This window comes from Martes martes, assembly GCF_963455335.1.
Source record: "Martes martes genome assembly, chromosome: 8".
Taxonomy (NCBI): Eukaryota; Metazoa; Chordata; class Mammalia; order Carnivora; family Mustelidae; genus Martes; species Martes martes.
The window spans coordinates 122,093,861-122,120,752 of NC_137895.1; the positions used below are offsets into that span (position 1 = coordinate 122,093,861).

The 26,892-nt window shown below is 36.8% G+C and overlaps 1 protein-coding gene across 1 annotated transcript in view; it reads left to right on the plus strand.

Annotated features, from left to right (window-relative positions):
- The window catches only part of MALRD1 (MAM and LDL receptor class A domain containing 1), a gene marked incomplete at its 5' end in the record, with an annotated part of 744,051 nt that overhangs the window by 96,632 nt on the left and 620,527 nt on the right, over window positions 1-26,892 (plus strand). Inside the window, 3 exons of the mRNA XM_080810106.1 lie at window positions 1,708-1,805; window positions 9,827-10,000; window positions 19,148-19,268. Of these exons, the coding sequence (XP_080666232.1) occupies window positions 1,708-1,805; window positions 9,827-10,000; window positions 19,148-19,268 (393 nt within the window). The remainder of the gene's footprint in view (window positions 1-1,707; window positions 1,806-9,826; window positions 10,001-19,147; window positions 19,269-26,892) is intronic.

Consider the following 26,892-nt stretch of genomic DNA (forward strand, 5'->3'; position numbering starts at 1 on the left):
TTCATGGAAAGCTCAGTTTGGTCAGGACATACAATTTTTTTGATAAGGATTTCAAATATAATTGATAACTTTTTAATTAGAATTTTGTATCTATGATCATGAGTGACATTGCAGTTTATTTTTTATTTTCCTATTTCCGTAACTTACGAGTTAGAGATATCTGGCAGGGAGATATCCGAGTCAAGGAGTTCTTCATATTCTTTAAGACTCAAGATCCCTTTAATAATGTTACAAGTATTCCTTAAAAAATAAATAAAACTCAACTGTATTGCTGTATGTGTCCAGTAGATTTTTTAAAATCACTTTTGTAGTCATTTTTGTGGTATACCCAATTTATTCAAACCTTTGCTTCTTTTAGAATTGGGAGTTTTAGTTTATATGTCCCATCCTTTATTGACTGCTTGTTTGAAATTGTATATATTGTTTTTAAATGACCAGGGCACTAGGATCCTTGAATATTTGTTAATTTGTAGAATTTTGATTAGTCTTTTAAAAGTATTCAATTGAATTTTAGTTGAACCTAAGAATTTTTAAGCTGAAACAATTTTTTTCAAAATCCTCTTTTCCTATGCTATTCTTTTATAGGTGAAACAGAATTTAATGAGCTTATATAGTTTCTGTCACTCTTGGTTTGAAGTTAGGGAATAATAGCTTTTATTCTTCCCTGTTGGTTTTGGGATGTTAAAGCCCATTTAGAGGAGCTTGGCTGGCTCCAGTCAGTAGAGCATGTGACTCTTGGTCTCAGGGTTATGAGTTCAAGCTCCATATTTAAAAAAAAAAAAAAATCCATATAAACTGGTTCTGTTTTTCTCATTCAGCGATGATACTGCTGATTTGCAACCTTGGTTGTTTGGTTAAACCCATGGCGGTAGCTTTAAAATAATACAGTTTAATTCTGAAATCCTTTCCGTGTATTCAGCATTGACCAGTATCTAGGAAAATCACCTTCTGAAAATGGTATTTTTCAGTCAAAATTGTCTGCTTTCCAAGTTGCTCATCACTCATGATTATCAAAGGGCGGGATCAGACCTTGACATTGTTCTGCATAGCCTTCCTTGTGAATTTTCAGTATTCGAGGAAGCCACCCCTGACAGCAGTTCAGAATGTGTGATCTTTTGAGCTGCTAAGAGATGTTATCCCCCTGTATGTTTGCCATGAGCGCATCCTCGGAGTTAAAATCTAAAAGCAGTTATTTTGTTAATGCTCAGATTAGATCTTTAATTAAGCTTTCATCCCCACTAGCACAGACAACAATGTCAAACATGTAAGCCCCAGGAGAAACCCAGCTCATTCCACAGGCTCACATCTTTCAGTCCTTTGTGAAGAAACTTAAAAATAATGCTCTCGTGAGAATTTCGTAAGGGCGTGTTGACTATTTAATTGTAAGCTTAGAAGCTTCGTTTAATTTGATTACAGATTCTATTTATGACCCAAGTTAGGACAATAAACATGTTTGTTTAGGAGATTTAGATCAAGAGCTTGTTTTTATCAATTGGGTTTTATTTTAGATATTTAATGTTATCCATATGAAAAAACTTGGTCATTTACAGAACTAAATGGTAAATAAGTAAAACATGTAATTTTCTTGATGTGATTGGCAGTTGATTGTCTGCAAGGATAAGATGTTAGAGCAAAGGACTGCTAAATGTGTAACAGAATTTGTATCCATGTGACTTTTACAATTTTATTTATTTATTTATTTTGTAGGCTCATTCATTTATTTCCGATCCCATCAATCTCCAGGAGTGGCCAAGCTTGGAAGTCCTGTTCTTACAAAAGCCCTCACTGCCTCTACCCCATGTCAGGTAACCAGTTACTGGAACTTCCATCGGCCATTCTGTGATTGTAAACTGTTAGGTGTGGGTTACTTGGGCCAGTAAATGCCTGCTATGTTTTACTGCCACTTTCATGATGAACTGAGAGATTTATACAGACTATCAACATGAAATGTCATGTCCTTCCAAAAGACCATTTGCAGCCTATAACTTAAACGGTTCTTTTGTGGGGCCTATTAAAGAATATTTCTGTCATTCTGTATTCTTTCTGGATAGTCCTTCCAGTAATCCAAAGCTGTGGATACATGTTCCCAAAGCTGCTGATTGTTTTGGCCAACAGTGTTAATTGAGTAAAATAAAATAAGCCAAACAAGCGCTTGGTGAAAGGAAGATGAAAGGGCAAATAAAGAGAAGGAACTTTGTGCAGAAAAAATAATGACATTTTCCGAAATTTTATTTCTTCAGTTAGTCTTTGTGGGCTGAGTAAACATAGAGCAGGCGATACGTGCTCAGTCCACTTCAACAGCACGAGAGAGAAGAAGGCAGAGAAGGACTTCGGAGTCCGACAGACCTGGTTTGATCTCAGTTCTGCCACCGACTCTATACTCTCTTCGAGACTCCGTGTCCACGCTGGAAGTGTGATATTAGAGTACCCTTTTTCACGTGGCTGTCAGGATTATCTGACAAAGTATCTGGCACATAGTAGGTGTTCACTAAACAGAATTCCTTTATTTTCCGTAGAACTAACACCTACACTTAGATGTTTCTGTTCAGCTTGCCTTGTTTTCTATCCTTTTGAGCATTCCAGCAAGCCTCCAGGCCCTCAGGATTGCAGTTTATTTAATTTTTTTAGTTATCAGAAGACCGTGCAGATCGATACTGCTGCACACCAAATTCATCTTCTGTAAATGTGGGGGTACAGCAGTTTATTCAGGCATTCCTGCTGACAAATTACATATTGTTCAGAGGAATAAATCTAATTATGTGTTCAGCTTGATATAAATCTGAATGGGAGTGCTCAGATCTCTTAATGGATTGTCCTCTCTCTCATTTTTTTCCCTTGTTATTTCCTGCCCATTTCTCTGTGGGGATTACATGTAAAATAACTGCCTGGACTCCACTTCCACTTTGCCCACATGCACTCTACACTTGCTCACATTTGCTTTGTTTCAATTAAATCCCGTGTGATACATACAGATTTTTTTTTTTTTTTGAGAACTCCTGAGGCATTTACTTGCTCTGTAAAAGTACTTTACAAGCTTACTTAGCCTTAATTCAAGGTCATACACCAAAGAGATGGGATCACCGTTGTTACATACATAAGGCATTGGATACTAAACAATAAAATGTATTAATTCTACTTGCTCTGCAGAAGTCTGAAAGCAAACATTAAGAGCTTATTTGAAATTCCCGAGATTCAATGAGAAATCATATACATTTTTTCTTTTTAAAGATTATCCATATTTTCCATTGATGTGTGCTGGTAGCATTTTTCTCTATTGTCACTTAGGAGTTTAGCGCTTGTGGGGCCTCAGTGAAAGCCATGGACAGTTTGGACACTTGCTGATTTATTTCTCAGAACCAGTACTCAATCTCCCAGGGCCTCGAATGCTGAGTTAGTGGTTTGTCTTGCTTTTTAGAAAAGTAAGAGTGTTTCAGGGAGCCATTCCAGACTGCAAGAAGAGGTTTGTTTTTTTTTTTTTCCCTTTGTCTGTATCTGCTTGAATGTTAGTACTTTTGAGTTAGAAGGATGGATATTTGGGTTACTTTCTAATACTTTTTGGTCTAGGAAGTGGAACTAGACAGCTAGAGAAGGTTGTCTGTAGTCTGAGATACACATAGCTTAATGTCTTTCCCAAAGGGGTATTCTAAGAATATAGTATTACTTTTTTACAAGTCTGTAGTACTGTGTGATACTTTCTTTCATAAAAGTTATGGAATAAGCAAACAAACCAAATTCTTCTTGAGTAATCAGAAATCCAGCCGATCTTCCTAATTGGAACGTATTGATAATTGTTACATTCATGGAATAGCAGATGTTAGTCATTATAAAATGGTGAAGTTAGGTAGGGACATACTGAAGTTGGGTGCTTTGATATGATTAAAGTCTTCATTTTATGAAATTACATTTTTCCCTACATAATCATATGAAGCTAATGCATTTCAGAACCTCTTTTTGAAAGGACTTTAAAACCAGGAAGGTTTCTTTTGAGTCTCCTTTTCTAACAGGCTAGTAGAGTCATTTTGGTTGAATTATCTTGTGCCTTGTGTATAGCCAGCACATGGCATCAACACACGCAAACTTTCCTACACTCACTCCTTGCTTAAGATGCAGACTTTAATTTAAAGACTTCAAAAGTCCCTTCAGTCACTGTCGGAAACTTGGCATTTTTCCACGGAAGAGCCAGGAGATAGGACAAACAGAACACATGGGAGCCAGAAGCTTCTATTTCTTATTTGTGTTGAAATACTGTTACTGTTTTGAATTAACTAGGAAATATCAAATATGAAGGAGATTTATGGTAGCTATTAATACTTTCTGAGTTCTCCTATTTGAGTTACTATATAAAATTACTCTTAGGGCTTCACAATGAAAGACAGGAAGATTGATATCACAAAGCTCCTGTTTTCGAAGCTGGTTTGCATACTTATCTACTTTAAAAACATTTCCCCAATTTGCTTCGCACTTGTTTTAATATTCTTTAATTTTTAAAAAAATCATAAAATTTTTAAAAAAGTGAATGAGGTTATCAGGGAAAAGGTAGATGAAGCAAGAGATGGGTTGGTTCCCCAAATAAAACTTGTTAGAGCCAGGCTACACATTTGAACTAAGTTTTCCAGCAACCAGTAGACATGGATGAATCATCATTTGGTTTAGATCTAAGGCAGTAAAAACAACAAAACAAAGCAAAAATAATTCTTATGAGAATTCTCTCCTAAGTGCATACAGTGATAACAGTGTAAACATTCCTGCTCTCATTTGGCACACACATACTGCTTACCTGCTCTGTGCTGATCACAGCCCGCAGTGCTGAGAATACAATAGGGACAACTGAAGTACGTGTTTGTCCTAATGAAATGTCGATTTTAGGGATTCTGACAGCAGTTCAGGGTTAAAGTGCTCTGAGAGAGTGGGTACAGGATAACAATAATAATCCACTTACAACAATTCTCTCAACGAATTTTGAAAGGCCATGTCTTTTAATGTTCCCCAAGTGAACTCATGTCAATGAGAAATTTAGTTAAAAAAAAAAAAAAAAGAAAAGAAAAATGAAAATGATGGAGTGGGGCTTGCAGTGGTGCAGTCACACTTTGTCCCCTGATTGTTTTGTTTAATCCAAGCCTAGACGTTAAAGTAGGGCATGGATTCTAGGGGAAGCAACAGTGTATGGGGGAAAGGGTGAGCCGGTACCCTCTCCACCTGCGCTTGAGCAAAACACATGGAGGCTAATCATTTAAATGGAAATAACATATTTTACTGAAGATTTGAAACTTCTAATTAAGCTTATTCAGATGAAGAGTAGACAGGCAAACACATAATTATGACTAGGATTAGAGAAATCACTATGGTAATGTGGAGGGTGTGTGTGATGAATGATCCCCACTCAACATGGACTTAGTCCCAGCTGAATTTTGAGGAGCTACATATATATCATCTTTTCTCTCTCTCTTTTTTTAAAATATTTTTTCTATGTCTTGAAGATAAAACAGGTGTTGCACATACTAGACAGAGTCCTTTGTGAGGCAGAAAAAGCAGAAGTAGCTGAGCATTTGGAATACAGCTGAGAAAGAGCTTGAAGATCTGGCCAAGCAGTTCTGAGATAGGGGAGCAGTTGAAAAAAGGACTGTAGGAAAGTTGAGGAAAGATACAGAACCTTTGAAGAATTAGAGTTGCAGCTGGACACAGACCAACATCGAATGAAACAAATAGGAAGAAATTATTTTTAACTTGTAAATAATGCCCTGGAAGGTCATTCACAGAGTTAAGTATCAGCCTAATTACTCCTTTGTAGACCTGGGCTCTCGCTCCTCTGGGCTATGTCACGGGGCGGTGTAGGAACAGAAGGGCAAGTGGTGTGACAAGGGCCATCACGCTTTCCAGACTACTCACCTATACTCAGAACTATTAGTATATCACCTGAAAAGCTGTCCTTTCCTTCTGTAATAAAAATGAATTATTGGGTATTTTATTTTTTATTTTTATTTTTTAAAGATTTTATTTATTTGAGAGAGAAAGGGAGAGCTCAGAGGGAGAGTGAGAAGGAGATGTAGAAGCAGACTCCCTGCTGAGCAAGGAGCCTGATGCAGGGCTTGATCCCAGGACCCTGGGATCATGAGCTGAGCTGAAGGCAGACACTTAACTGACTGAGCCATCCAGGAGCCCTGATTGGATGTTTAAAAATAATAATAATAATAATGGTGTCAGAAAATACAATTTAGACTAATAGAATAGTCTAATCTTCATTTTCTTTTTCTCTCCAATTTGCAATTAAAGTAACTGCTTTGTGGGAAGCTTTTTTAACCACACAACATTGTTTTGATACAATAATTCAGTGTCTGTATAAAATGTGTTTTAGTGAAAAACCAAAAGAAATAACACCAAGCCTTTAATATTAACATTGATCTGGCTACTTTTTAATGAATCAGGCATGAATCACAAAAATAATTTCCTTTTGACTGGTAAGTGGTAAATACAATTTAAATGGTTGGTGTAATTTGAACACACCTGTTTTATAGTTCTGTGTAATAGAATTTTCTGTGATAATGGAAGTTTTTCTCTGCTGTGTCCAATATGGTAGCCACTAACTGCATATAGCTTTTGAGCGCTTAATGTGTAATGAGTATAATTGAGGAACTGGATTTTTCATTTGGTTTCATTTTAATTAATTTACATGTAAATAGCCACACGATTATCATACCTTTGCCACTATACACATTATAGTTAATTGTTCCCTTTTCATTTCATTCTCCCCCCCAAAACTCTGGAGTCCCTAGAGACACCTAACACTTTGTACCTTTTCTGACACGGAGCAGCTTCCTTCATGCTCTCTGGGAGAGTTTACAGGTGTTCACTATCAGTGCTGGTGCTAATAGTCCCGCTCATCGCTCCTTTCTTCTTTTTTAAAAAACACCTATTAACTGAAAACCTATTAAACACAAACTGCTTTAATAGACTCTGAGGAATTCATGACACACCTCATGTGCTTGGGTTCCTGGCTTCACGTTCTCTGGCGTGCAGCAGATTGAGAGCTGCAGAGGTTGCAACACTTGACAAGAGTCTCTGTGAAACCACAGCTGTGTTAGTGACTTTGTTCAGTGAGTTCACCCTTACCAGTATTAAATTTGGAAACAGCTAAGCTGAAGAGTTCTTAATGGTCTACGATGCCAACTCTGCTAACACAGTAAATTAAATATAAATCTTAAGCTCTGAGCCTATTTAATATGGATCCCATTGGTATTTACTCTTAATACACTATTAAAATACATTAACACTGGTGATGTACTGAATGACAGTTTGACAGCTTGATAGTCTGATGGGGCTTGTGTATCTCTTGTACTACTAAGGTTAAAGCTCTGGTTTGCATATTTACAAGCTTGGAACGTGCTGAAACTCTAGCAGGGATCTAACATTTAATTCTGGTTGAGGAACCTAAATAATCCCTTCCCATAGGATCTAATCAAATGCTTCCATTTGACTTTTCATTCCTCAATTACCTGTCTTGCTTATCAGAGTTTAGGGGAGCATGTTAGTAAAGTCTAAAATGAAGTGGACATAATTTTTTTGATGAAGTGGTGACAGTTAAATAGATAGACTAAAATAATGTGTGCCATATTGGAACAGAAGATGTTTCCTCTTTTAAGCTAGACAACATTTTAAAAGTGCATCTAAAAAATTATTTGACTTCACGGGTGCCTGGGTGGCTCAGCCAGTTAAGTGTCTGACTCTTGATTCTGGCTCGGGTCATGATCTCAGGGTCATGAAATCGAGCCCTTTGTTGGGCTCCATGCTCAGTGGGGAGTCTACTTGAGATCCTCTCCCTTTCTCTCTGCCCCACCTCCTGCTCACACTCTCTCTCAAATCTATTAATTAATTAATTGTGTTATTGATTGATTGTATTACATTAGTCACCATAAAATATGTCCTTAGTTTTTGATGCAGTGTTTCAAGATTCATTGTTTATGTACAATACCCAGTGCTCCATGCAATACCTGCCCTCCTTAATACCCACCACAAGGCTCACCCTCAGTTTGTTTCTCAGAGTCCACAATCTCTCATGGTTCGTCTCCCCCTCCGATTTCCCCCAATTCACTTTTCCTTTCCTTCTCCTAATGTCTTCCTTGTTATTCCTTATGTTCCACAAATAAGTGAAACCATATGATAATTGACTTTCTCTGCTTGATTTTTTTGAGGAACCTCCATACTGTTTTCCAAAGTGGCTGCACCAACATACATTCCCGCCAAAATGTAAGAGGGTTCCCCTTTCTCCACATCCTGTCCCAACATTTGCTGTTTCCTGCCTTGTTAATCTTTGCCATTCTAACTGTTGTGAGATGGTATCTCAATGTGGTTTTGACTTGAATCTCCCTGATGGCTAATGATGATGAACATTTTTTCATGTGTCTGCTAGCCATTTGTATGTCTTCATTGGAGAAGTGTCTGTTCATGTCTTCCATCCATTTTTTGACATGGTTATCTGTTTTCTGGGTATTGAGTTTGAGAAGTTCTTTATAGATCTTGGATATCAGCCCTTTTTCGTCTGTAGTGTCATTCGCGAATGTCTTCTCCCATTCCGTGGATTGCCTCTTTGTTTTGTTGACTGTTTCCTATGCTGTGCAGTTCTTTAAAAAAAAAAAAAAAAAAAAAAAAAAAGTTTTTTTGACTTGAATTTCCACCGAAATTGGTACCAAGCATAAAATAAATGGGGGAGACTGTAGATGCACTAATATCTGTCCATGTAACAAAACCATAGTAGTGAAGGAAAAAAACCCCAAGAATCTAAAATACAGTGCAAGTGAAAAGGAGTCACTTTGAATCCCAAGAAAAAGATTTTACTTCTGAGAGGCCTCATCTCTGAATGTTGTGTTTTCTTAGAGAGTCCTAATGCTGCACTTTTCAAAGACATCATGAGAAGAAAAAGAATTGCTGTGTCTGAACTTGTTTTTAAGGAGATTTTGTGGACATATTTTATAGAGTGAATCATCCAGCCATTGAGGGAATGAATCCCTGCCTCACACAGTATCTGATACTTAGTAAATGCTCAGTAAATATTGCTTGAATAAATGAGACTCCTGAATTTCATGCTTTAGCTATTGCTGTCAGCACTTAAAATAATTCTTTACCTTTTTTTTTCTTTTTTACTACATCTAGTTAAGTGCTCAAACACTTAGATTGTCATCCCTGATAATGACTAGGAGGTGAAATGATCACGCCCCCCCCCCAAGGTTGTTTTCTTACTTAAATTATGAACCAACAGTTTTATATGAGCTCCCAAGTTCTTTGATAGTGTCCCCAAGAGAAGGAATTAATGAAAAGTACTCAGTACAGTTTTTGTTTACCTGAGAAAATAATTTTTCAGGAAAATATGATTTTTTGGGGGGGGGGTTGGTGTTTGAGACATCAAAGAGAGTGTATAAGTAAGACCTGATTTTTGTACTCTAAGAATATGTAACTCCCCAGATTTATAAGCAAGAGAGGAAGGCCCTTCCATTAGAAGGAAGGACCATAGAAACTAATGTGGAAGCAGAGTGGTACCACCTGTGATGGTGTGGACAAATACGTGTCCTCAGTGCTGACGTCCCATTTCTTTAGACCTCTTGATGGCATGTGTTAAAAATACCAGTCAGTAGAGCCGCCTTGAGCCTTTTCTTTAAGGGGAGAATGCAAAGGCAGGCAGAAGACATACTTAGCATATTCTGGCTTGCGTATTTGGAGGAAAGGAGACTTGAGATTATATTTAACAGCAGAATGATTTGTGGTATTTTTAATTATAGAAAAGCTGTTGGGGACCGGTAAATGGAATATTCATGTCATTCAAAAACATTTCCAACAGGTGCGATTTTGGTATCATTTGTCCCGGCATTCACATCTCTCGGTTTTTACAAGAACATCCCTGGATGGGGATTTGCAAAAGCAAGGTGATCTCATTGGAATTTCCAAATCTCAGTGGACACAAGCAAAAATCAATCTCCTTGTGAAGGCTGGAGAATCTACTCTACCTTTTCAGGTAAGCAAGCACATAAGAAATGAATACAACTTAGCAGAAGATGCTAACTTAATACTATTTTTCTTAGAGAACAGTGTAACACATATATAGCACATATATCCTGTAGATTTATCAGCTGTTGAAAAAAACAAGCACATTCACAGTCAGGGATGAGTACAGATGTTACACTGAGTGCTCAGAAATTATAATTTTTCACTTTAGAGTTCTGAATTTAATTATATAGAAGTAATTGCACGGACACTTAGCAAAATTGGAGACAAGAATTGAATAGGAAGAGAAAACAATTGAATAGGATGGCAGAGAGAAAAGTAATTTAATAAGAAAATATTTATTTTTTAAATGAGGATGGCAGATTATATGAGATGGTGGAAAAACCTGGCTTGCACTATGCTTGCCTTTTAATTCTAATGCCTTATTTTCTGCTGCCCATTAATACTGAGCTTTTGTATCAATCTTTTCTGTCATTTTCTTGGCTCATAGTAAAAGAAGGCAACCGTAGATAATCAAATTGGTGCCCAAACTTCCACTGTCCTGGATATGGCTTCCCTCTGGATGACATTTGAAAGGAGAGATTTTAGAAACTAGATTGGATGATAGAATATAGTAGAAAACACAGCCTTTGGAGTTAGGTGGTCTGAGTTCTGATCTCTGCTCAGCTCAAAGGTTACTAAGTGACTCCAAATTACATTTTTGAGCTTCACATTTCTCTATCTGTGAAAACCACAGAGATACTAAAAGCAATACTTCAGGGGAGTCTGAGTATTAAAGATAAAGCTAAAATGGTGGCCACAAACATGGGCTCTGGAGTCTGGGGTTCAAGCCAGGTGTGTGTCATCAGGGGGAAGTTGCTTAATCCCTATGCACTTGTTACTTCTGTTAAATAGGAGGTGAGGGTCATTGTTGGGGGTTAGGAGCCCTCATAGTAATGTTCCTCGTTGGTCCTCATCTCTGAACAAGTTAAGATAAATATAGGTCAAACAGCAAAATATTTTAGAGGAGATGCTTTTAGGATCTGCAGCCATATGCAGAATAAAGAGATTTATCCAGAAAGCAGTGAACTGTGCCAGAGAAATCCAGGACTCACATGTTGGGGGAAATCTATGACTATTAGCCAGAGCTGTTGTCAGAGTCTAAGTGTCCAAGAGTGGGAGTTGAAGGAGAGACAAACAGCATGAGTTTAGCACATACAGCTTATTCTTCTAACATCACTAATTAGTTATATCCTCCTGTCCATGGGAGAGAGTGAGGTCAATTAAAGCAGTGTTTCTGCAGGGGGACGTTCCTGCCCATTGGAAGTAGGAGGAGTAGGGACTAAATATGGACTCCTATCAGTATTCTTTTCTTTCTGGAACTGTTATGAAGGTTGAAAGATTTACATATGTAAAGCACATATGTAAAGATATCCTGGCATAGAGTGAACACAAAAAGTTAACTCTTATTATTGCTGTGATTATCAATTGGACATTGTCTGGGAATAGTAGACACTCAGTAAGTATTAGCATTCTTTATTTTGAAAAGGAGTCTTGACCAGAACTCTAGGCTCAGTGAATAGAAGCTATGTCACTCAGGTCTCTAAACTCCCTGGTTTTCAAGGATCACATTTATGAGTGTGCTCCCATATCTAATGGACAAAAGTACTGTGAATCTAGTAACTCTTAATAGGAAAGCAGTGAAGGCCAGTTATGGGATCACATAAGTGCCAATCTCCATTACATGTGACAGGACAAAAACAATCAGAATAGTCTGTTCTCTTGTTTCATTTATTTATATTCTGTACAACATTATTTTCATTAGGTTTGCTTTTAGTTAGAATGAAACTTACCATGAAGATCTGAGTCCATTGTTAATTCCCATTATTGGGAATTAAACAGAACGTCCTTCTCCACACAAAAACCTGCGTGTGAATAATGATTCATGGTTTCCTTATGATTTCCCAAACTTAGAAATATTCCAAGATGTTCTTCAGTAGGTGAATGGATAAATACACTGTGTTCCATCCAGACAATGGAATATCATTCCTTGCTAATAATAAATGAGCTATCAAGTCATGAAAAGACATGGGGGATCCTCAGGTCCATATTACTGAGTGAGAGCAGCCAACCTGAAAAGGCTACTCTCTCCCTCAGTCCAACTATATGGCATTCCGGAAAAGGCAAAACTAGGGAGACAATAAAAAGATCAGTGGTTGCCAAAGGCTGGGGGTGCTGGGAGAGAGGAGGGATGAATAGATAGAGCAGAGAGTATTTTTAAGGCAGTGAAAATACTCTGTATGATAATATGATGATGGATAAATGTTAGACATCAGTCCAAGTGTACAGAATGTTCAACATCAAGAAGGGACCGTAATGTAGACAGTGGACTTCGGGTGATTATGAGGCTCATTATTTATAACACATGTCCCACTGTGGTGGGAGATTGCTTGTTTGCTTTTTGTTTTTCTCAGAGGCTGGGGGGTGGAGGGAGAGGGAGAGAGAATCCTGAGCAGGCTTAAGGCTAGCACACAGCCTGATGTGGGGCTCAATCTCACGACCCTGAGATCATGACCTGAGCCGAAATCAAGAGTCAGATGCTCAACCAGGGGAGCCACCCAGGCACCTTAGGAGATGTCGATAACGAGGAAGCTGTGCATTTGATGGGACAGAAGGTACAGGAGAAAACTACACCTTCTCAGTTTTGCAGTGAACCTAAAATTGCTCTAAAAGTCTTAATGAAAACCAAAACTAAACCAGATTATCTTCTGTTAGAACCAGTTATTTGAGAAACATTTTGGGTTGAAACACATGCCGTTCCTTCCTGGTCCTGCAGGCCCTCATTAACCGATCCCCATCACCAAAGGAATTGAGCACGGCACCCTTTTCTTTTCCCTTTAGCATTTCTTCCTTGGGGTTCTGGTTTGTGTTTTGCTTTGCTTTGCTGTGAAAAGTGAGCCTGATCTTCATTATCCGGGGCATATGAACTGGTTTGTAGGGTGACTAGTGGTTTGATAGGATTTTGTAATTGGGCAGCAGTGGATTTGTGATGTTTCTCTGAATGGTTCCGGGTTCTTGCTAGGTCTTCTTTTGCCCCAGAGGACCTCTTAGTCTCTGCCTCTGTCCTCCTTGATTCCGTTACTTGGCTACAGTTTATTTGTTTTAGAAACTGCAAGTAAAAAAGAGTAAGAATTCCCTCAGATTTCATCATCAAGAAGCCCATTGTAGGTCCACAATCTCTAACCAACAATTTGGAAAGTTAAAATTTAGAGAATGGTAAGCTTTTGAAAAACAATTTGGAGGCAAAACTTAACCTCACCTGCACCTGTGTGAGGTGTTCAGGCCGCTGGTTCAGTGAGATGCTCGATTAGAGAGTGCTGCTACTGGAATACACACGCTAAGTATTAGATGGATATTCTCAACTCTGAACTAGTCAAATTTCAAAACCCAGCTGGCCCCAAAGGCTTTGGGAAGGGATGCGGTCCCGTGTCCACATTCTGGAGTGAATCAGTCCCGAATTCATGCACACACACACACACACGTACATGCTACATAAATACACAAAGTCACATGTACACATGGTAGTATTTAATACATTATTACTACATATATATTAAATATTTCAAACAAGCAGAAAATACAGAGGCAACTCTCCTGTATTTGCACCTCAGAGTGAACTGTGAGCATTCTGCTTGCTTATAACATGATACCTGTTTGCATATGAAGATACAGCTTTTGTTCTCTTTGCACCCATTTCTATTCCTTTTCTTGTCCTCTGCTGGAAAAAAAATTGCAGATCTTATGTTGGCTTTAACCTGATTTCTGTAAATGCTTATTGGGAAAACCGGAGTTCTGCATGAGGATTCTAGCTAGAATTCTAGCTACGTGCAATTCTCCTTTATTTTTTTAGCCACAATTGCAGCAGATACTCTACCTATAAATAGTCACTTTAGCTTTTTAAAATATTCAGATATTTAAAGTTTACATTCTTGGGAACGGGCTTCTTTGCCACTTTAGTAGACTGAATCCTTTGAGAGTTACCTGAGTCATCACTGGACTGTCCTTCAACGTGACTGAACTCTGAACGTACTTACACAGCGTCTCCCAATCCAAACACTGGAAACGAGAAAGGCATCAACCTGTATGACCTCTGTGTCCCCTTGTAGCCATGAACTCTTGATGCAGTGTCGTCCTTTTGATGTCTCTTGTAGACCTCCCAACAGAGTACAAATCACTTTGAGTTTCTTAGGAAATAAATATCCTTAGGTAGGTAGGGCTTTTGTTCTCCCTGGTGGAAAAGGATAAGGCTTCCTCTTTATTCCATAAGAACAGCAAATTCACACCATTTCCATAGTGTATCCCTTTCCTGTATTTTTTTTATTGAAAGAATATAAGTCAAGTAGTTAATAGTATTCTTTTTAATCTGTTTTAACTTGGCTCACTCATTGGATATGTTGAGTTTTTACAGAAATGTACTCCTTTACAATTTCTTCTTCCTCTAACTGCTGTTCTTAGTTTTACTATCTAAAGGTAGTTCTTTTTCTGAATACTGTCCATTGATTTCCAGCTGATGTACTTTTTTCAGGTTTCCTATTAATACATAATTGTATCATATTTTAGACTTCATTTTGAAATGACCCTTTTGTGAAATTTTCCACAATGATTGATACCGTGTTCATTCTTTATTGGTCAATGATATAAATCAATAACGATTTCCTGACATTATTTGAAGATTCAGTGAAGGATAAGATTTATAATACAATAGTAAAAGCTGGTGTAGTCTCTATGAAGTTACAACCTCCTCAGCCTTCTTAATTTAGGGCTGCACTGAATGTTGTTCTACCAGACAGCTCTGTTCTGTAGCATCTGCTAAAGGCCAGTTACCTTTTTATTTTATTCTAGCAGTGCAATGTAGCCTAATCCTTAATGGCTCTCGTTACATATCTCGTTTATGAGATAGATGACCTTTAACCAGTTACTTCACCTCTGAAGCTTCTGTTTCCTTTGCTGTAACATGAGAATGAAAATAGCACATCTTCACAGGGTTAGAAGAAACGAATGTGCTTGGTATGCAGTAAGCTTTAAATAATGTTTGTGGTTGCTCTTATTATTGATACCATCGTTCAAAAATTATTATATTCCTATTTATCTTATATTATCTACTTTCCCCATTTCCTCTTAGATTTCTTTTCTTTTCTTTTCTTTTTTTTTTTTTGTTCTTACTCCTTTTTTTAAAAAACAAGATATCAAAGAACCAAAATCTAAATGTGCTAGTTGAGTATTTCTCTGGAAAGGCTTACCTTGGTTTTTCAGATATAAAAAGTAATCAGTGGAATATAAGCAACATTTCTAAGTTGTTTGGTTCCTGAAAGCAAAAACCTCTTTCTGGTTTTTGCTTTCAGTGATATCATACTACTCTTCTTTCAGGGAGTAGTATGATATCACTGAATAAAACAAATATCAGCAAGATCCTGAGCAATAGTTTTAGAAGGGAGAGACTTTTGCATATAACTTAGAATTTAAATTCTAAATCAAAGGATCGACTTAGTTGAAACAAGCAATAAAAAACAGAAATAGCCAAGATGATTCTGGAATCATTTGATGGTATTATTTACAGATATAAGATACATTTTTATTTTTATTTTTATTTATGTATTTATTTTTTAAAATATTTTATTTATTTATTCGACAGACAGAGATCACAAGTAGGCAGAGAGGCAGGCAGAGAGAGAGAGAGAGAGAGGAGGAATCAGGCTCCCTGCTGAGCAGAGAGCCCGATGCGGGGCTCGTTCCCAGGAGCCTGGGATCATGACCTAAGCCAAAGGCAGAGGCTTGACCCGCGAGCCACCCAGGCGCCCCATAAGATATGTTTTTAAAGGAAGTGACCATTTTTCTTTTTAAATTTGAGAGACTTTAATTCATGGTAGAGTTATAATTTTTCATTTTAAAGTTCTGAATTTAATAATATGGAAGTAAACAAGGTGTATATGACCCAGTGTGATTTTTATTTGACTTTGGATGTAGTTTTATATTAACATTTTAATATGAATATCTGAAAGTCTAGTGGTTCCCTTCAGACAAAATGATATAACCATATTTTACAGACCTATTCCACAATTCTATTTCAACTCCTGCCAGGGTCCCAATCACTTCATGTACCTCTTTATTATTTTTTTTTAAGATTTTATTTATTTATTTGACAGAGAGAGAGAGATCATAAGTAGGCAGAGAGGGAGAAGCAGGCTCCCTGCTGAGCAGAGAGCCCGATGTGGGGCTCGATCCCAGGACCCTGAGACCATGACCTGAGCTGAAGGCAGAGGCTTAACCCACTGAGCCACCCAGGCACTCCATGTACCTCTTTAGAGGCACAGAGAAGTGCCCCAAGCATTCTTTTCTCCCCACTCTTTTTAGAAGTTGTGCAGGGCTTCCAATATGTTGGTTAATAAAGGCTTGTCTAATGAGTCTGAAGAATTAAGCATCTGTATTTTAATTGACTTCAATCGAGGATGATTTCTAGTAATGGATGAAAGGAAAAATCTTTTAAAATTAAAGCTGTCCAGAATAGATTACTATAACTTAATGGCGCTAATAAGCATAATATATTTTTCAATTACAATGTCTGTAGATACTTTGTCAAAATCTTTCCTTAAAAACTGTTGTTATTTTCTGCCTTATGTATGAAGACCAAGTGCCTTAATTGGTTAAGACTCTACAAAAAAACAGTTCTAATAAGAATTTTAAAAATCATTAAAATTATATATATATATCTCTCATCAAAAATTGCAGATAAGGCAGTGGTCTCTCCTGACCTCTTTCACCTCTTATTATAGTCTCTATCTTGAGGTTAGCGTAGACATTAGTTCATTTTTACTTCTGAACCCTATTCTATTTATGTAATGTGTATGTATGTACCACTGTATCTAGAAATCGAAACCATTGTGTTTTTAGCCTAAGTAGTATCTGATCGTAAACTTTTTTTCTGTAATTTTTCACTCAGACATATTGAGGTTCTGTCCATATTAGTACATAGAGGTATTATTTTTAACTGGCATGGTTACTGGTGGTCTGTATAACTATGTATTTTTTTGATTGATGTTTAAATTGTTTCCATTTATTTTCTATTAAAACCAACATTGAAGAAAACATTCTGGACAGGTTTTCACATACATGTTCTAGCATAAATGCTGAGAAGTGGGTTTAATTTTTGTAGTCTGTGCTGTTTTTTTTTTTTTTTTTTCATTATACTGTTAGTCACCATACAGTACATCATTAGTTTCTGATGTAGTGTTCCATGATTCATTGTTTGTGTATAACACCCAGTGCTCCATGCAGTATGTGCCCTTCTTACTACCCATCACCGGGCTAACCCAGCTGCTCACCCCTCACTCCTCTGAAACCCTCAGTTTGTTTTCCGTAGTCCATAGTCTCTCATGGTTTATCTCCCTTCTCATTTTCCCCCCTTCATTTTCCCCTTCCTTCTCCTAATGTCCTCCATGCTATTTTTCTTTTTAATAGATAACATCGAATTGCCCTCCACTGGGCTGCACCAGTTCTTGCTTTCAGGTTGTTGTATCTATTACGATTACTTCATTTATCGTGCTCTTAAAATCCTGTACTCCTATGTATGGGAGGAAAATATATTCTCTTATGGTTTCTGACTGGGTCTGAAAATTAAACTAATAAAGCAGATTGAAGGAGAAAGTGTATAGCATTAACACAAGGCTTACATGACAATGGAGCCTTAATAAGGACATAAAGACCAGTTCATAAAGAAACAGTTAATCCCAAGCCTTTTCATGCAATGTTTGATGAAGAACAGACAGTCATGGGAAGATATGGGGTAAAAAGTATGAGCTAAGCGTGATCAACTGGGAGAAACTTAGGCAGGTGAAGATTCAGGTTCCTCTGCTTGTGTGTCCTTTTGTCCTCTGAAATAAGGATGCCCCTTCCCTCACACGAGGGAAGATCAGATAGTCCATCCTGCACATGCCCTTTCCTAAATTCCTCCAGCTTGAAATACTGATTATGCCAAGGTGCACCATATTTTGGAGATAGCATGTCTCAAAACCCATCATCCTATAGCACCGCTAGTGTTCTCGTCCATGTGCTGCTAAAGCGAGCATTTCACCCAGAGTGTGCTAAAAATACCGTGCACGTCCACATCTCCTTGCTTTTGCTTGTAATGTTACCAGCTTCTCTAACAAAATCTGAAGTGGCAGTTACAGCTGAGGAGCTATTATTAGGTAATTAGTTATTGGTTGTTCGGTAATTCGTATTTTTACCAACTTTTTTTTTCCCAACTTTTGTCTCACATTCTTGCCGGAAATAATGAAGTGTTTTTCTTTGATTCTCATAGTATCTTAAACATCTCTCTTTGTGTAGCACTTGTGATGTACTTTAGCTGTTAATGCGTCCTACCAAGTAAATCAAAAGATCTTTGGGATCTGAGGACCTCTCTTTCAAGACCGAGATGCACAGCCTACAGTGTCCTGGACAGGTGGTCCTGCTATATGTCTTTGACTTCAGACAAAATTTCTCTCTCTCTCTCTTTCTCTCTTTTAAGATGGTAGATTAACAATGTAATAATGTGATTAACAAGAAAGAAAACAAATTATATCAGTCATTATTCAGAGTATTAGAATAAATTACACTGAAGTAGATGCCTCTGAGTGCTTTAACTTATGAATATTATTAACCACTGTATGTGATTATTGATTCTATGCTTTCCCTCACCAAGTAGGTTTCTGTATATATACATAATATATATTAGTATTTAAATATTCTGATATGAAAATGATTCATTGCCTCCAGCAGACCCATTATGAATGAATTCATATCTCAATTAAATTGAGTTGTAAACCACACAGTTGATTACCCCGAAGAGCTAATTTTAAATGCATATGACTCTTAATGGCTCCAATGGGAAGGCAATTCTTCAGGAGTGATGAATGTTTCAACTTTTAATTGAAACGAGGTTACCTAAGACATTAAGGTTACATAAGATGCTGTCAAAGCTGCTGTGACTTTATAAATTTATAATTTGAACATTCTGGTCAAAACAGTGTTCTAAAATTAGATTGGAAGGTGGGACAGATGCAAATGAGCTTCTACACACAAAGTATAGGATTGTAAGACATCTATGGTGTATTTCTAATAATTTGTTTTTCTGTAATTATAGTTGATTTTGGAAGCTACTGTTTTATCGTCAAGTGCTACTGTTGCTCTAGATGACATCAGTATATCCCAAGAATGTGAAATTTCCAATAAGTCACTTCCAGGTACCAGCATACTAAAGAAAGGTAAGTTTTTTCTTGTGGTCACTGAAATTTTAAACATTAAAATAATGAGTTCCTCCTGATACCAAAATTTAAAATATATTAGAGTCCTTCAGTAATATAGTCCATGAATAGCTAATACCAGGATGTGGATTCTATCACATATCCTTGAAAGCTAAAACATACTTAAAAATACACACACACACACACACACACACACACACACACACACACACATATGAGCTATATTACAGCTTAGGCCTTATAGACTTTTCCAATAATATTCAATGTGGCTAAAATTGTCACAGTTTTTAGTTATAAGAAATATGAAAGAATTCTCATTATTTTGCATGTTTTAAAAACACTTCTATAAAAATTAATTCTATTTTAATTTTATTTGGCACTTCTAATGAATATATAATGAAATTCATGTTCAGAATCACCTAGGAGTTCAAAAACCTTACTGTGTTTGGAAAAGTGACTTAAGGCTGGCCATACATTTAAATCTTGATCCTAAAATTCTCTTTAAATTTAGAACATATATTTTCAAGTAACAGATGGAGTTTGGCCAGTTCTTTGACTAAATATTTTGTAGAGCATTTCAATTAAGAGGCCAAAAGATTGTCATAAAAATGAATCCCCGATAGTCAAATAGGCATTTTTGGAAAATTGAACCATTGTTTAGGTTCTGAGAATGGATTGCAACAGCGTGCGCTGTGCCTGCAGTTACCTGTCATTTTAACACTGATTGATCTTTCCCTTTGACCACTCCTACCCCGGAGTCTGTTAATAAATAGACAACGTTAAAAATTTTGCCTGAAAATGATCACATTTTATTTTTCTTTATAAACATGAATATTACTTGCATTTAGAAATCAAGCACATTTTATATTCTGAAGTTATGTTTTATTAAAGAACATATGCAGTAAGTGGAAAAGTTGAATTCTTACATGAGCTAAATGCAATAATTGAGGGTACTATAGCAGAAACAATTCTGGACTGAGAACTACATTGAAGAACTTCTAATTAGTAGTCTTTTAGTAAAGACCTCTTTCATTGCTGAGATTGTATAATTCTCTGTACTAACTTTATATTATCCTGTAGATTTACTTTAGTCAGAATATGTGTTCTGAATATAATAAACCGTTGTAAGCTCTGTGTGTGTGTGTAGTTCTGATAGACATTGGGGAATGCAAAGCAGCAGATTTCATGATTGAGTTTTTTTTTTTTTTAATTTAAATGATTGAGTTTTTGAGGGTTAACCAGTGTTACCTTATTTCTGTTATTTAATTAAACATTTTCCTTCTCCTAATCAAATACTGCATCACTAGAATTGGAATAGCAGAAAGTTGACATTGAAGAGAATGTAACTGGAGGCAAGACTGTGGTTAAAAGTTTTAAATTATCACTAAAATTAACCTTAGCAGAAGTCCCTGAGAGTGCTTGATATCACTTACAGAGAATAATCTTCAGAAATTAAATCAAAACTCAATTTATGTGTGCTTTAATCCGAACTCCATCATAGTTGGGTAGAGCATAATTCTAATCAGACCAAAATTATATGAATTTTTCCTGAAAGGTCAATTATTGTACACAAAGAGAGAGGGAAAAAAAAAGTTTTCTTACTGTTTTTGCAAATTTGGTCAGTAGGTCATTATAAGATCTCCTTTGTAGAATTTAGTATTATCACCCAGCAGAAGTTTAGAATGGGACTGTAATAGGCTTTTAAAAAGTAAGCCAAATCCCACTGGTAATGAGTTATGTTATACTTGTGGGGTAGAATGGCCAGAGATTCACCTAGACCCTGTGTTTGAATTAAAGCCTTTGAAGGCTTTAATCAGCATGCAAATGGCTGTAAGATCTCAGTGCATTCCTAGTGCTGCCTTCCTTATACATTTGAAGCATCATACACAGGATGAAAAGAGAAAACTATACTCTGATTTGGCTTTTTGATCTAACTTCTGTGTCTCTAGCATATTAAAAAACTAGTGTTCATAAAATAATTATGCATTCCATTTATTGAAGGGGAAGAGTATGTTTTATCCTCTCCATCTCTTAATTTTGAAGGTGGATTTCTATCACGTGAAGATGCAGGCTATGTTTCATCCAGCAGATTCTGTGATTTTCCGTCCGACTGCTCAAATGGAACAGATGAAGCCAATTTTGGTGAGCCGGTACTTTAATTACTTAGTCCCTTTAGTACTTAGTCATTGGCTAAAATTTATGTGCACAGTGGTCCCCCCCACCTTATCCACAGGGGATACATTCCAAGACCCCCAGTGGATGCCTGAAACCACAGATAGTACCAAATCCAATGTACTCTATGTTTATTCCTGTATATACGTATCTGTGATAAAGCTTAATTTATAAGTTAGGAATGGCAAGAAATTAACAACAATAATAGAATAGTTATAACGGTGTACTGTAATAAAAGTTATGTGAATGTAGTCTGTTTCTCTCTCAGAAGATCTCATTATACTTACTCTTCTTGTGATGATGTGAGTTGATAAAATGCCTGCTTGATTAGATGAAGTGAGATAAACAATTAGTTATTGTGACACAGTGTTAGGCTACTGTTGACTTAAAAAAAAAATGAACTCCAGTATGTTAATGTACAGTGTTATATTAGTTTCAGGTGTACAATACAGCGATTCAACACTTACTTATAACACCCGGTGCTCATTAGGACAAGTGCACTCCTTAATTCCCATCACCTATTTCATTATCACTATTTCACCCCCCCCCATAACCATCAGTCTGTTCTCTGTAGTTGAGTGTGTTTATTGTTTTATCTCTTTCTGTTTTTCCCTTTGTTCATTTGTTTTGTTTCTTAAATTCCAAATATAAGTAAAATCATGTTATTTGTCTTTCTCTGATTGAATTGTTTTGCATAACATTATACTCTGTAGCTTCATCCATATTATTGCAAATGGCAAGATTTCATTCTTTTTTATGGCTGAATAATATTCTGTTAGTATCTCTAAACCACATCTTCTTTATCCACTCATCAATCGATGGATACTTGGGCTGCTTTCATAGCATGGCTATTGTAAATAATGCTGCTATAAACATATGGGTGCATATATCCCTTTATATTACTGTTTTTGTGTTCTTTGGGTAAATACCCAGTACTGGGATTACTGGATCATAGGGTAGTTCTATTTTTAGCTTTTTGAAGAACCTCCATATTGTTTTCCACAGTTGCTGCAGGAGTTTGCATTCCTGCCAACAGTGCACAACGGTTCCTTTTTCTCTATGTCCTCATCAACATTTGTTTCTTGTGCTTTTGAGTTTAGCTATTCTGACAGATGTGAGGTGATACCGTAGTTTTGGTTTGTCCTTCCTTGATGATGAGAGAGATGTTGAACATTTTCCATGTACCTTTTGGCCAGCTGGATGTTGTCTTTGGAGAAATGGCTGTTCATGTCTTCTACCCATTTTTTAATTGGATTACCTTTTTTTTTTTTTTTTTGGTGTTGAGTGTAAGTTCTTTATGTATTTTGGATACTGACGCTTTATAAGATATGTCATGTACAAATATTTTCTCCATTCAGTAGGTTACACGAAAAATAATAAGACACAGGGAATAAACGTAAGCAAAGAGGTAAAAGACCTGTACTCTGAAAACTCTAAAACACTGATGAAAGAAGTTGAAGACAACACAAAAAATGGAAGGACATTCTGTGCTCATGGATTGGAAGAGCAAATATTGTTGAAATGTCTGTAGTATCCAAAGCAATCTGTAGATTTAATACAATCCCTATGAAATACCAACAGCATTTTTCACAGAACTAGAATAAAAAATTCTAAAATTTATATGGAACCACTAAAGACCCCAAATAGCCAAAGACATTTTTAAAAAGAAAACTGAAAGTATAATTCCAGACTTCAAGTTATATTACAAAGCTATAGTAATCAAAACAGGATGTACTGACATAAAAATAGACACATAGATCAATGGAACAGAATAGAAAACCCAGAAATAAACCAATGATTATATTGTCAATTAATGTTCAGTAAAAGATGCAAGAATATCCAATGGGAAAAAGATAGTCTCTTCAACAAAGGGGATGGGGAAAACTGATCAGCTACATGCAAATGAGTGAAACTGGAAAACTGGACCAGTTTCTGATACCACACACAAAAATAAACTCAAAATGGATTAAAGACATAGATGTGAGACCTGAAACCGTAAAAGTCCTAGACGAGAGCACATCAGAGTTCTCTGATGTCTCTGGCATCAGCCAAAACAACATTTTTCTAGATATGTCTTCTGAAGCAAGGGAAATAAAAACAAAAATAAAGTATTGGGACTATATGAAAATAAAAAGCTTCTGACAGCCAAGGAAACAACCAACAAAACTAAAAAGCAGCCTAGTATTGACCTTTTTGACCATTCATCAGAGTAAGGATCATCTGCTCCCTCAGACAGTTGACCTTGGTTAACTGAAACCAGGGAGAGCAAAACCGCAGACAAGGGGGGACTACTGTACCTATCTACTCTGAATATAAAGTACACACTACTCAAGTGAATATTTAATGAAGAGCACCAGAATGGAGACTGCTGTAAAACTAAAATGACTTGCAGTTGAAAGGAAACCAGATTAGCTTTAAAAGAGTAGCAGAAAAATGAAGATACCTCTTTCCTTCAGTTTTGCTGTGTTGGAGTATAGAATTTAAAATAAATGCAATATAGAACTCAAAAGACAATAAGATTATATTATAAGTATTCCTTTATTCTTTGTGGATATATAAGAATGCTTACTCTTATTCTAAACAATTGCCACTTAAGTACAACTAATGGCAGAAGACTATACAATACTTAAGAATGCTCCTTCAAACTATAGTGTACCAGTAAATCAGTTGGTCATAAAACTATAGATCTTGGCTAGTTCTGTATGTTTTTAAATTTTTAAGGGTTTCCTTTCAGATTTTCCTTTCTGAAGGCAGTGTATCCATCCGTTCTGCATTACCCTTACATGGCTCTAAAGTTATCCTACCATACCTGGGAAAATATTAAAGAAGGAAAAGAAGGGAGTGGTATTGGTGAACAATCTTTTGCAAAATTATTTAGATAACACCTGTAGAAGACACTGAAGTCAGGCAAGAGGGAAGCTTATAAGAATCTCACATTTTACTTACCACCCATACCTGAAATGAAACTCAAGTATTTTTACTCAAGACAGTATAGGAGCATGGACATTTTTATGAAGCTTGGTGGAGCATAGCATTGGAAAGACTCAGCAAGCCATGCAAAACGTAGGTCAGGGGCATTGTTGGGTTGTGATAGGTCGGCAACAGCCATGCTCTGGGTCCTCACAAACCTATATTGAGCATCTATCCTATACCAAGAGATTCAGTGAAGAATAAAATGTGATGATTTCCTTCAAGAAGCTTAGTGCATTGGGTAAGAAATACTTTGTGTATAATACTGTTGCACTGTAATTATAATGGGAATAGAGGTGTAAACAAAGTGCTGTTACAAGGATTGGAGAATGTTCTTTAGAAGGTAGGTAATTTCTCAGCAGGAATTTCTTTAAAAATGTTCTGTTTTTTCTTGTTAGAAGAATGATCTACTGAAAGTTCTGCCAGGGATTAACAGTTGTAAGCCTGTCTCTGCATACATTAAGACTGTTACCGAATGTACATGGTTTTAAGAACTTTATATGAACTCTGTAAAAATCAAAACCAGTCTAAGAGGTCAGTATTGTTAGCTTCATTTTACGGACTTTCTTAACAGTTAGTGTCCATTCAGGCGACGGAAAACACACTAGTAATTTGAACAAGAAAAATGTAATAAAAAGAATTATGTAATTTGAAAAAGTGGTTACCTACAAAAGAAATAAAACAGTAAAGAAAGGAATGGCAAATGTGGGGACCAACTACTACTTATAGTGCTGAGACAGACAGTCCAAGGAAGGAATCAGTTTGAAATAGTGCATCCCACTCCCCATATCCCATCAGTGAGATTTAAACTTTAGTGGAAAAAAATTAAAAAAAAAAAAAAAAAGCTTTATTGGAGAGGGTGTTACTGGGACCCACTGAAAGGTAGAAAAATTTGCTGGGGTGAGCTAGATTTGGTTAATAGCTCATGGGCCAAGGAGGAAATTATCCACCAGGATATCTGCAAAACTCACTGAAGGGGCACTGTAACTGGGTTGTTTTAAATTGTTGGCAGTCACAGGGCAAAAGCAAAAATGAACAAGCAAACAAACAAACCCAAGTATTTTGGAGCCACAAAGAGAAGCTTCCAGAAGCTTCCTATTCTACTATGCTTTGTGGTATCCATCCTATGCTGTCTACTAACAAAGCCACACATTGTATGAGCTACTCAGAAGAGAAGTGTTTGTAGAGTCCAGCATGGGAGGAAAGGGTGGACTTGGAGCTGAGACTAAAAAAAATTATTTATGTATTTATTTATTTTTTTAAAGATTTTATTCATTTATTTGACAGAGGGAGATCACAGAGAAGCAGGCAGAGAGAGGAGGAAGCAGGCTCCCTGCTGAGCAGAGAGCCCGATGCGGGGCTTGATCTCAGGACCCTGGAATCATGACCTGAGCCAAAGGCAGAGGCTTAATTAACCCACTGAGCCACCCAGGCGCCCCTATGTATTTATTTATTTTAAAGATTTTATTTATTCATTTTAATGTACTTTTTAAATTTAATTTTATTTCACAGACAGAGATCACAAGTAGGCAGAGAGGCAGGCAGAGAGAGAAAGGGAAGCAGGCTCCCTGCTGAGCAGAGGGCCGGATGCTGGGCTGTATCCCAGGACCCTGAGATCATGACCTGAGCCGAAGGCAGAGGCTTTAACCCACTGAACCACCCACGTGCCCTGAGACTAATAAATTTTATAATGCGCATCTTTGCCTAATGTCAGGTCCATAAATGGTGGAACCCCATATTGAATCTAGGCTATCAGCCTCCCTGCTCCACATTCTCAGCACACGTCACACAGCCCTTTCATCCTCTCAGAGCCATCATTAAACTGAGACAAGCCAGAGGTCAAGACTTCACTTTTGGAGGAGACATCATGCCCTTAGGCCCCTAGGATGTCAAATGGTCATTTTCGAAGGGTCATTTATCATTGGAATGGTAAATGCTATCTACATGTCTGATGTTCTTTTTTCCCCCTTAGTTGTATTGAGAAATAATTGACATGCATCATGGTAGAAGTTTAGGGCATATCACTTGAGGGTTTGATTTTCATATATCACGAAATGATTACCACTGTGGGTTCAGCTAACATCCATCCTCTCGTACAGATGCAATAAAAAGAAAGGAAAAAAGAAGGAAAACAGTATTCTCTTTGTGATAAGAAAGCTGAGGATTTGCTTTCATATTAATTTCTGTATCTATCATACAGCAGTGTTAGCTGTGGTCATCCTGTTGTGCTTACATCCCTAGTACTTACTTATCTTATAATTGGAAAGTTTGGATATTTTGATCACCTTCTTGCAGTTCTTCTCCCATCCCCCTTTAGCCTCCACCTCTGGTAACCACAAGTCTAATGTCTTTTTCTGTGAGTTTGTTTGTATTAGAGTCTACGTATAAGTGAGATCATTTAGTATTTATCTCTCTCTGATTTATTTCACTTAGCATCATGTCTTCAAGACCCATCTGTGTTGTTGCAAATGGTAGGTTTTCT